At 43.8% G+C, this 12,043-nt stretch overlaps 1 protein-coding gene across 1 annotated transcript; it reads left to right on the forward strand.

Moving 5' to 3' along the window:
- The first annotated feature begins 420 nt into the window (after positions 1 to 420).
- Positions 421 to 7,436, forward strand: LOC125508872 (CCR4-NOT transcription complex subunit 10-like). The gene is made up of 6 exons (XM_048673667.1): positions 421 to 809; positions 1,997 to 2,083; positions 3,563 to 3,739; positions 4,329 to 4,415; positions 4,487 to 4,558; positions 5,286 to 7,436. The coding sequence occupies exons 1-6, from the start codon at positions 624 to 626 to the stop codon at positions 7,137 to 7,139; spliced, it is 2,463 nt and encodes an 820-aa protein (XP_048529624.1). The 5' UTR covers positions 421 to 623; the 3' UTR covers positions 7,140 to 7,436.
- Positions 7,437 to 12,043: the final 4,607 nt, after the last annotated feature.

Raw genomic sequence — 12,043 nt, forward strand, 5'->3', positions numbered from 1 at the left:
GGGGGAAGGGTTGCCCTGGCCGAAGAGGCACGCAGCAGGGGAGCGGTGGCCGCCGGAGCCGGAGCGACTGGCGGCGGGTGGGTGGACGCTGACGTCAGAGTGACGCACGACGGGAGGGCCTAGGAGGCGATAGGGAGGAGGCAGGCGGCAGGGGAGTCGGGGGCTTTTCTATTTTAGAATGAGGGCTTCCAACCATCCATGCTTGACTTTTTATATGCCACGACAATGTGCAGAGAGTGGTAGAAAAAAATTGCATTTGAGATTGAAAAGATTAATTTGGCGGACCAACAAACCAGGGTGAATCACTGTTATAAAAAAAAACCCAACATGAATCAGGTAGGCGGCCCCTCTCGAAATGGCAGTATCGTGAAAACAAACAAATCAGGAGAGGAAAGCAACTCCCTCTTCTCTCTCTATCCATCGCCTTCGTCGATTTCGGCCCCCTCCCCCCTCCCCCTCCCTCGCTCTGGCGTCTCCCATCGCCATCGCGTCCAAACCCTAGCCCTCCCCAACTCCAAACCCTACCGCCAGTGGTCCAATTCGCTGCGTCGGCTCGTGAATCGGGCGTCCGCTTGTCGCACCCGCGCTCCCGATTCAGCCGCCGTTCGTGCAAGATCTGGCGGATGGAGCCCGCGGCGCCGAAGGAGGCGCCGCCGCCCCAGCCACAGCCCGGGGTGGAGGAGGACGGGACGCTCTCCGCGACGGCAGCTATGGCAAGGGACGCCGCCGTGCTGTTCCAGAGCCGCCGGTACGCCGAGTGCGCCGATGTGCTCGCGCAGCTCCTGCTCAAGAAGGAGGGTGACCCCAAGGTGGGCGATTGGATCTCTGCTTTTGCTTCCCTATATACGTCTAAAAGCGAGGAGAGTTAGGATGCTCTGTGATTGCTTTACATATTCATTAACTGAATATACATAGCAAATCCTGTATCTCGCCGGGTTCGTGGCGGCATGTTTTGCTCAGCGAAGGCTGTTTTTTAGTATTGCTTGCTTGATGTTTCTGTCACCACTCACTGTGCTTATATGCTTGCTCAGTGTATGTTGCACATGAATTGTGCGGTGTGCTTGTTGTAGCTGTCCGCATGGTTCTCCCATCCTCTCTCGGTGGGTGGCGGCGAGCCTGCATATGTTTGTAAGCGGTTGGGTGCATCTTGGTTGTGTGATTGTGTGCTGCTTATACCTGATGCCTGTCTATACACTGCTATCGTGTATGTGATCGTCACATGGCTCACGAGCATCTTAATGTGTTGGTGTTGGATTGGTATCCATTTGTATTTTGTGTTGATAGCATCTTAATGTGTTGGTGTTGGATTGGTATCCATTTGTATTTTGTGTGTATCAACGGTTATGTGGACGTGGGTGTTAGGTGGTGCATGTGAATACCAACAGGGCTTGCTACTGGGCGTGGGAGTGCTTCTCATTTCCCTGATTTTAGTTAGTAATGTTGTAGCACATTTCTTGAAGTATAGACAATGGTTTGTTTAAACTGTTCTGTTTATTTAAATTTGTAGTTCTATATGTATTCCTTGTAGTATGTGAATGGGCCTTACTTGGCGTACATTGGCTGGATACAATGGAACTGTCAACATTAATTCACTGACCAATGTATCTACAACAGTATTCAGGATATGACTATATGAGCAGCAAGTGAATAATCAGTAATGTTTAGACTTCAGACCTAGACATCCGCAGAACAGTGAGCAACAATGCGACTACACATTTTCTGAATCCAATACATGAACCATCCAAACTCATCCGCCATTGTTCACACAGGCACTGCTGCACTGTATCTCTGTTTGCTAATGCCTTTTAATCTGGCTGTTACCCGGCCTTTAAGCTGATTATAGCTGATTAACCCATGACCTGTGAGGGTAAGTAGTAGGAGTATACGTCCTAGCCAATACATTTTTCTGTAGTGATTATATTGTCTCCCAAGGAAGAAATGATAGGTTGTCATGTTTTTTTGTGTTGCATCTGATGTCACAATGTTCAATTTTCAGGTCCTTCATAATATGGCTATCGCAGAATCGTTTGTGGATGGTTGTCCTGATCCAAAAAAGTTGCTTGAGATTCTTGGCAATGTTAAGGTTAGTGAATCTCCATACTGATTTGCCGTTCAGACCTGGTAGTAGAAACACATCTAGACTCCGTTAGGAATAGAAATGCTTTAGTGGCTCCTGGTATTCTGATACATGTGATTTGTTTTCATTTTCCATGTGTAGACTCAGTCAGGAATAGAAATCATCAACCTTTGAATAGTTTCATCAAGTGGCAGAAAGGCAGTCACATTAGTGATTTTTTTTCTTGTCATGTGTGATTAGCGACTTCTATTGTTCATATTTTCATTTTGTTCTACATCTTTACCTTTTTTTTTCTGCTTGTACACTGCCTTGGGATATCACTCAATCTTTGTCACCAGAGATTAACATTTCTTTGTACTGAAGAGTTTTAGGTGTCATGTGCATTGGTTCACAAAACAACAGTGATGCATAGATGCAAACATATGTGCTTCTGTCTAGTATAGGTACAACTGTACACAATAAACATCCCTCTGTATTCATATTCACGGATGCTTTTGTTGCATAATTTGTACCAAGTGAATGTGTGTATTCTAAACGTCCATGATTTATGGTTTAAGTTTTTTGTGCGCTGCAATCAAGACCCCAGGTTCCTACTCCTGGTCATAGTGGCCTGGTTCGCGGGTTGAAGGTCCGTCCCGTGTCCCGGGGTCGATCAACCCAGATTGAGGGTCAGGAACGATGTAGGGTCGAGCTGGGTCGGTGCACGGATCGCGACCCCAGTCCATGAATGTTGAATCCAAACAGTATGCAAGATTGTAAGAAGTTCATGTGGCTTACCGGGCAATCCGCCGCACCGCCCGCCACTCCACCGGAGTCCGCCCATCCGTGGTCCAGCCGAACAGCACGCTCTAGGCCTCTTAGTGCTAGCCTTGACACGCCGCCGATGCCCCACTCCTCTGCACCGGTTCGTGCAAGCCCTCTGTCCATGTCTTTCCCTCCAAACTGGGCCTGCAGCCCATTTTTTCTTTCCTCCCCGACGGGCTAGATGCAGTCTACACATCTAACTGGGCTATACCAGCCCATGGTCTTGAACTCTGGATTGAGACTTGATTTAGCGCTACTGAACGTATTGAACTTCTCGTGAGAAGCCGGAGTCGGGATGGAGGAGTAGGAGTTAAGTATTTAGGGGAGTTGGAGGACTTTCGAACAGGCCCTCAGTTATTGAGTTGTGTGCTTCTTGTCATTCAAATGCCACATGTAACTGACTATATTTGACTGTTTGCATGTCAATACATGCGCTAAAATGCTGTGGTGACTACTCTCTAACTGTTTGTTTCGATCACTTGGTGTGGAATGATGTTTAGACTTCTTTTTTTGAGAGACATCTTATTATATGTTGAAACACATATTCATGCTTAATCATTAACAAACGCTAATGTTCTCTGTTGTCCGTTTGAACCCAACTGCAAATTTGGAGTTGCTGTGTCATTTCATTGTACTATATTACTGCTTTCGTTCTAATGTTGTACTAATACATGCATTCAGATAAGAAGCGATGAACTTGCCTGTGCATCTAGAGAACAAGCTGATTCTGCCAATGGGGTAGGGAACAATACTTCTTCTGAACCAAGAGGCAGTGGCATTGCACCGTTGATTTCTGCTGCACATAATGCAACAGCCTATGGAGATGAGTTTGACACAACCATAATAACATTCAACACTGTACGATCTCTTGTTTCAGTTAATGTAATTGTTTGATTATTAGGATATCTTATCTGCGGCTTTCATTTATCCTCTATCCTCTATTCATAAATAGTTGCAACCCACTACCTATTTTTCCTCTCCAAGCATCCATGCCACATCATCAAGTCATGCATGTGGTCGTAAGTTACTTTTTTGTACTAATCTGTCCATCAATCATGCCACCTCGGCATAAGTTGAATTTTGGCATTAATTTGTGTGGTCATAGACTGTATATGTGTTGGACAGTTGAAGCAAATTTATTTAGTTCATGATTCGCATCATCCAAAAGTTTCTGTTATTCAACATTTGTTCACATGCTTCATATGTTTCTATTGTTTCAAAATATAAACCGAGAGCACTCTTACATTTGCTTTTGCATTAGTTTTAGTTGTGTTTAGCACCTATTTATGCATTTGTTTTAACAAGGTTCCCGCGACAACGCGCGGGCTGCGGGGTATCATCTAGTTAGTAATGTTTTTGCCAATTCAAGCTTTATGCATACTCCTTGATGTAAGCTTTAGCTGAAGACATGCTGATGAATATGATAATGAACTTGTTAAATTTGCAGGCTCTTATCCTTTATCATCTTCATGATTATGAATCTGCACTGTCTGTTTTGGAGCCATTGTACCGAAATATTGAACCTATTGATGAGGTATTTCTCGTTATTTCTTAGCTTATAAGCTAAATGTTTTTACTTTCCCTAATCATTCTTCGCTGCTGCAGACAACTGCTCTTCATGTATGTTTTCTGTTATTGGATATTACATTAGCTTTGCAAGATGCATCAAAAGCCGCGGTAAGTTTTTCCCCCTTCACCACAGTACAACCTTCAGTTGACATCTACGGCTGGCTCCATTGAACTAGTAATTTCTTTCCAACTATTCTTTGTAGCCTGTGATATTTTGTCAAAGGATGTCCCTTAAAATGTTTCACTAGTCGTAGCTTCTCCTTATGACACAGCAAATTGGCGTGACAGTAAACTAATGACGTTGGATTTAACATAGCAAAATAACATGCCAATTTATTATTCCCTCCGATCCAAAATAAGTAACCTTAGTTCAAAGCTGCGACACTTATTTTGGATTGGACGGAGTACTATTTTTAACGTGATATGATCAATGGCTCAATACTGTCTACTCTACTTTGTCCCTATATACTTCACTGTGCCAGTATATCCTGCTATAACATGCATTTTTGATATACACAAAACGTGCACTGACACTGCCAGTATGACAATACTTTATTACGGGATTGTTGCTGGTAAATGAAAAACTAAAGAGGGGAGAGAATCAGAGACCTAGGGTGGCTGATCATTGAGTTCCTTTTGTCTGTTAGATTTTATTGGGAATAATTGAGATTATATTCTCCCTTTGATTGCACTAGAATTCTTGAGCTCAGTACTATCAGATTAATTTGTGATTTTAACTTGTATGACAAGCAATAGCATTTGTTAGCATTTCCTTTCCAAGTCGCAACATAGCTTTTGTCTAGATGGAACTTTGTTCATCTCTCTGTTTTTGCAGGATGTCATTCAGTACTTGGAAAGATCATTTGGAGTAGCTAATACAGGGAACCAGAATGAAATTGCTAGCACAGTTCAGCAGCAACCTGCTCAACTGAAACCTGCAAAAAGTAACACGCCTCCAGATTCTGATTCAAATACTTGTCCTGGTGGATCTGAGATTCTTTCAGTTGGAAGTTTTTCGGATGATACACTGGAGTTTGAATCTTTTTACTCTACTCTGGATGGTGGAAATCACTTGGGCAGGCCTATCTTAAATGAGTTCTCGAGGGCATCAGCTGATCTTGCTGCCACAGCTGCTGATTTGAAAGTTAGACTACAAATTTACAAGGTCCGGCTTCTACTTCTCACAAGGAACCTGAAGGTTGCCAAGCGAGAACTCAAAGTTCTAATGAACATGGCTCGTGGTAGGGATTCATCTACAGAGCTTCTCTTGAAATCTCAGCTAGAGTATGCCCGAGGAAATTATCGGAAGGCTGTGAAGCTTTTGAGCACCCCCAATAATCGGACTGAACCAGTAATGCTAACCATGTTCTACAACAATCTTGGTTGTATACTCCATCAGCAGAGATCCAACCATACATCAGTATTGTGCTTCAGCAAAGCACTGAAATACAGCTTATCTCTTCGCTCAGAGAAACCATTGAAGCTGTCTGCACTATCACAAGACAAATCTTGTCTGATATCATACAACTGTGGGATCCAACATTTGATGTGTGGTAAACCACTGTTAGCAGCTCGTTGTTTTCGTGAGGCCATGCCGCTCTTGTACCATCGCCCCCTCTTTTGGCTCCGTTTTGCTGAGTGTAGCCTGCTAGCTCTAGAAATGGGCTTCCTCACTGCAAGCGGTGCTACTTCATGCAAAGATGAGATTGAAATTTATGTTGTGGGGTCAGGGAAATGGCGCCATTTAGTTATCAGTCCGGTGAACTCAGGAAGTCATTTATCAGATTTTGGGAGTTCAGGTGAACATGGAAATTTGATATCACTCAGATTTGCTAGACAGTGTCTACTCAACGCCCAACTATTAATGGATGCTTCTGAGCAGAAAAAAATGGCGATTTCAGATACAGAGGAGTGCAACCAAGGGTCACAATGCCAGAAAAGTTCAGGCCAGAGCACAATGAGTGTGGAATCCAAAGTCCACTCTGGTCCAACAACTAATGCAAATGGAGAACAAAAGGGGGCCGCGAGCTTGAATGCCACTTTGCAGAGCTCTCTTGCTATGTATGATGACATCATTAGAAAAGAGAACCTGAAAATTCGACAAGCCATCCTGGGGGACCTGGCGTTCGTCGAATTGTGTCTTGAGAATCCCTTGAAAGCTTTGTCTATTGCCAACTCACTGTTGCAGGTTCCAGACTGCTCCAGGATGTACTTATTCCTTGGCCATGTATATGCAGCTGAAGCTTTATGTTTGCTGAACAGGCTAAAGGAGGCTGTTGATCAGTTAACTGTTTATTTGAGAGATGACAATGCTATTGAGTTGCCCTACAGTGTTGAGAATCGTGAAAAGGCCCCTGTTGAGAAAGACAGCGATGGCGAGGATTCAGTCACTCCTGCCATGACAAAACTTACCTCAGAAGAATCTCAGCACTCAATGTCTCTCAAGCCCGAGGAAGCCTGTGGGGTTCTGTATGTTGACCTTGGCATGACTGCTGCAGTGCAGGGAGAGCTTGAGCAGGCCAACTACCTGGTGAGCCGTGGTTTTGCAATGTTGCCCAACAGCCCTAGGGCACTGCTAGCATCCATCTATGTGGATCTTCTGCAGGGGAAGGCGCAAGAAGCTATTGGCAAGTTGAGAAGGTGCAGAAACGTGAGATTTAAGACCAGTAGTGTAGCAGCCAGCAGATAAGACTTGCCTCGTTTTGATGATTTATCAATAGTTGATAATTGCCATTTCTTGAGTTGGACCCGACCCCATGTGGATGATCATCCTGAAAGATCGTAACGTTTTCCTGTGTACCATACATAAGAAAAAGAACTTTAGATCTCCCTGTCCCCTCTTTAGCTTTCCCAGATTCAGGGGTGTAATTTGTGTTACTCGAGTTTTAGAGCCCCTCTTTGGACTGAAATGATGATACCTTCTGATGTTCCTTTATTCAGGAAAGAAATGTGCAAAAGGCATCAGAATCTAAAGAACTTCAGTATATATTTCGGTGCATTTCTTGCTCGAAGCGTCACTTCACAGCTGTGTTACTCTGGTTTCCCAGCACGACATACTTTTGCACCCTTTTCCCCAACGTTTTTCTTCTGTTTATATAACCGTGCGTTGCAACGGCAGGACACACTGAAAACATTGTCATGGTAGCGACGCATCAGGAGTTTAAACATACCTTACACGTATCTGACAATTTTTAGAATCTTTGGAAATTGTTATAGGCAATTTTGATGGTAATTTGAAACATGTAACCCATTTATAAGGAGTACTTAACAACAAAAATAATAATGCATGTTTTGGATGTTACACGTTTAGTTTACTTCAGAGCATGCGACATGTCATCATTTGGTTTCAACAATCTATGAACACAACGTGCGTAAGTAGATTCACGGATTGGAAGTTGGGAACTCACCTTGATGGGCCATGAAAATTTCCATATACGAGCTCCAATTGAGTATAGAGTTATGCATGCTTCGCTATGGAGCAAACACCAATTGCCCCGAATCTAGGTTGGCCAAGTCTAGAACTGGGGCTCGAGATAAGAGTCGTGGATCGATTGAGGGCAGGGTTCTTCGAAAACGGAGCAATATGATTTACAAACATCATAAAGACCTTATATGGTTATATGACATTTCAACGATGTTTCATAAAGACAAACGACAATGTTTTGTGTTATCCGATGGGTGGATGCTCTTTTACGTCGGCTTGGTAACCTACCATATAAATTCAGAGATGGATGCTTTACAAATCAGCATTAGCAAGAACTGTAGTAATCTCTACTAATATTATACTACTTCATAAAGATGTAAGGTTGTCCCCTCCTTGATGGTGGAGGTTGTCCCCTCCCCCTGGTCGAGTTGTGGTTGCTCCCATGGCCGGGGTCCCCTTGCCCGATCTAGGCCTCGTGTTGGCAGCTCCAGTGAGGCGGCGGGGTTGTCCGGTAACCGTGGTGGCACAGGCTGGTAGGCGGCTGTCGGGGTGGTGCATCTCGAAGTGCCTGGGGTGATGTTGGTGGTTGTGGATCGGGAGAAATCCTTGTCGGCTTGTCCGGCATCGACGCAGTGACGTTTGCGGGCGCCATCGGACCTTCCTGAGGGGAGTCGGATATATCCCTTCCCCATCATCCCTCGCGTACCGGGGGAAACCCTAGAACTTGTTCGGGCAACAACGGTGGCGGCGTCGCATTCCTTCTTAAAGGTGCTGCTTGGTGCGAGGCGCTTCGAGATGCTGGGAGCGTGGTGGTACTTCGTCGGAGGGTGCGGCGGTTGCCGGTCTTCCTTTCTTCGTTGATTTGCCGGTGTCGGCATTTATTTCTCTTTCATTTTCTTTTGTCTTCTTTTGAGCTTATCTGTGCTGCGGTCCCAGCGAGCTGGATGTTCGGATGTGTGCTTTTATAATATAAAGCGGGTGGAAACCCTTTTGATGCAAGGTTCCACCCCCCTCCCTTTCTCTATCTCTGATTTTCTTCACCGGTTTTTCCTCAACTTTTATTGACTTACCAAATTTTTTTTTCTTTGATAAGCCAATAAGTTCTTATCAAATAAGTAATTTTTATTTATTCCTAAAAAAGTAATTTTTATTTAGGTAGGTAAATCACTGGTAGGGTTTCAAACTTTTATTTACACAACCACATTAATATGTGCAGGTAAATAATGTGCTAACGTACTAGACTATTTATATCAAGTTGAAACACACGAGCAATTATTTAGTTAAAATAAAGAAAAAAAGAATGTAGGTTGCACCAATATGCCCCACCATGTAAAACAATGTTGAACAATGAGACAAAACTGATAGTATTATAAATCTCAGAGACACAATTGGTAGTACTCCCTCCGGTCCTTTTTAGTTCGCATATAAGATTTGACTGAAGTCAAGCCTCGTAAAGTTTGACCAACTTTATAGAAAAAAGTACCAATATTCACAATCTGAAATCAATATCAATAGATGTGTCATGACTTAAAGTTTCATATTGTATAACTTTAGCATGGCAGATGTTGATATTTTTTCATATAAATACGGTCAAACTTTGTGAAGTTTGACTTCAGAGAAATTCTAATATGCAGAGTAAAAAGGACCGGAGGGAGTATTTAAAACCAAGTGCTTCATCATCTTCTTTTTTGTGAAAAATATCCGGATCTATTATAAAAAATCATCAGAATTACAAAACACCTCAAACATAATAAAAATAACACCGAGGTCTCTAGACCATCAAAAGACCACTACTGCTGCCAGAACGAGCTGCCAACGCCCCTCGTCGCCGCTCTCTTATCGGAGTCGAGTTGACTTTTTCAATGACAACCGGGAAGTCTTCGTGCATGTGCCCCTAAGGACCAACGCCTTGGAACCACAGTCCTCCCGTTAAACCCTTGAATAGAGCTGAAGCAACTGACACAAAATCTCGCCGTCGCGCACGCACGACAAGAAAACCTAACCTCTTCGTCCCAAGGAGGCGACAGGAATCTACGCCGGAGCTCCGTCGACTACGCACAGATGGATGGACTCGAGGATGATTGGAGCCCGGAAGACAAACTCAAACGAGAAGCACCACTAAAAGTGCAACTAATCCCCGGGTGGGTTTGGTAATTCATAACAACATATACCTCATTGAACTAATGTCCATTCAAGATAAATATTTCAGGATGTTCAGTAATTGGCATGGTAAGGACAAGAGATGTGGACCCCTCAAAATGCTAAGGACAAGGATTGGCAAAAGCTCAAGACTCTACACTTTTGTTTAAGTGATCCAAGATCACATTAAGTCCATAGGAAAGCCAATACTATTAAAAGGGGATGAGGTGTTGCTTAATGATCTATTTGCTCAAGTGCTGAGTGATATTGCTCCAAAACCCTCAGCCACTTGCTCTACCCAAATATGTCTGAACCCTAAATTCCAACTCGGCCCCACCGATATTTCCTACCCGGAGCCACCGAGTTCATCTGGACTAAGGCACTGCCAAAACCCTAACAATTCATACCCTTGCTAGCTCTTTGTTGCTTGTTGCAATTATTTCGGTCCCACCAAGAATTGCAATTGTTCTCACCGAGATGGCTTGACCAATTCTGTTGCTGTATTGCTTCACTTCGGTCCCACCGAGATGATGCACTCGGCGCCACCAAGACGAGGTTTGCCCTAAGCCCCTGCACATCGGTCCCTCCGAGTTGTTCCGGTAGGTCCCACTGAGATTCCTAACGTTCATATTTTTACACAGATCGGTGCCACCGAGTTTTATGATCGGTGCCACCGAAATGGGTCAAAAGTGTGTAACGGTTGGCTTTTGTGTGGAGGCTATATATAACCCTCCATCCCTTCTTCCTCATTGAGGAGAGCCATCAGAATGTGCCTGCACTTCCACCATTCATTTTCTGAGAGAGAACTACCTACTCATTGATACGTCTCCAACGTATCTATAATTTTTGATTGTTCCATGCTATTATATTATTTGTATTGGATGTTTTATATGCATTAATATGCTGTTTTATATTATTTTTGGGACTAACCTATTAACCTAGAGCCCAGTGCCAATTTTTGTTTTTTTCCTTGTTTTTTAGCTTCATGGAAAAGGAATACCAAACGGAGTCCAAACGGAAAAAACCTTCGCGATGATTTTTCTTGGACCAGAAGACACCCAGGAGACTTGGAGATCAAGTCAGAAGAGCCACGAGGTGGCCACAAGGGTGGACGGCGCGCCCCTACCTTGTGGGCCCCTCGGTGACCCCCTGACCTAGCTCTGCCTCCTATATATTCACATATATTCCCAAAACACCAGAAGCATCCAGGAAAACACTTCTCCACCGCCGCAACCTTCTGTTCCCATGAGATCCCATCTTGGGGCCTTTTCCGGCACCCTGTCGAAGGGGGATTCGATCGCGGAGGGCATCTACATCAACTCTATTGCCCTTCCGATGAAGCGTGAGTAGTTTACCTCAGACCTACGGGTCCATAGCTAGTAGCTAGATGACTTCTTCTCTCTCTTTGATTCTCAATACCATGTTCTCCTTGATGTTCTTGGAGATCTATCCGATGTAATCTTCTTTTGCGGTGTGTTTGTCGAGATCCGATGAATTGTGGATTTATGATCAGATTATCTATGGATATTATTTGAATCTTCTCTGAATTCTTATACACATGATTTGATATCTTTGTAATTCTCTTCGAACTATCAGTTTAGTTTGGCCAACTAGATTGGTTTTTCTTGTAAATGGGAGAAGTGCTTAGCTTTGGGTTCAATCTTGCGGTGTCCTCACCCAGTGATAGTAGGGGGCGAGGCATGTATTGTATTGTTGCCATCGAGGATAAAAAGATGGGGTTTACATCATATTGCTTGAGTTTATTCCTTTACATCATGTTATCTTACTTAAAGCATTACTCTGTTCTCCATGAACTTAGTACTCTAGATGCAGGCAGGAGTCAGTCGATGTGTGGAGTAATAGAAGTAGATGGAGGCAGGAGTCGGTCTACTTGACACGAACGTGATGCCTATATTACATACTCATTGCCTTGGATATTGTCATAACTTTGCGCTTTTCTATCAATTGCTCGACAATAATTTGTTCACCCCTCCATATTATTTGCCATCAAGAGAGAAGCCTCTAGTGAA

Source organism: Triticum urartu, chromosome 5 (genome assembly GCF_003073215.2).
Source record: "Triticum urartu cultivar G1812 chromosome 5, Tu2.1, whole genome shotgun sequence".
Classification (NCBI taxonomy): Eukaryota; Viridiplantae; Streptophyta; class Magnoliopsida; order Poales; family Poaceae; genus Triticum; species Triticum urartu.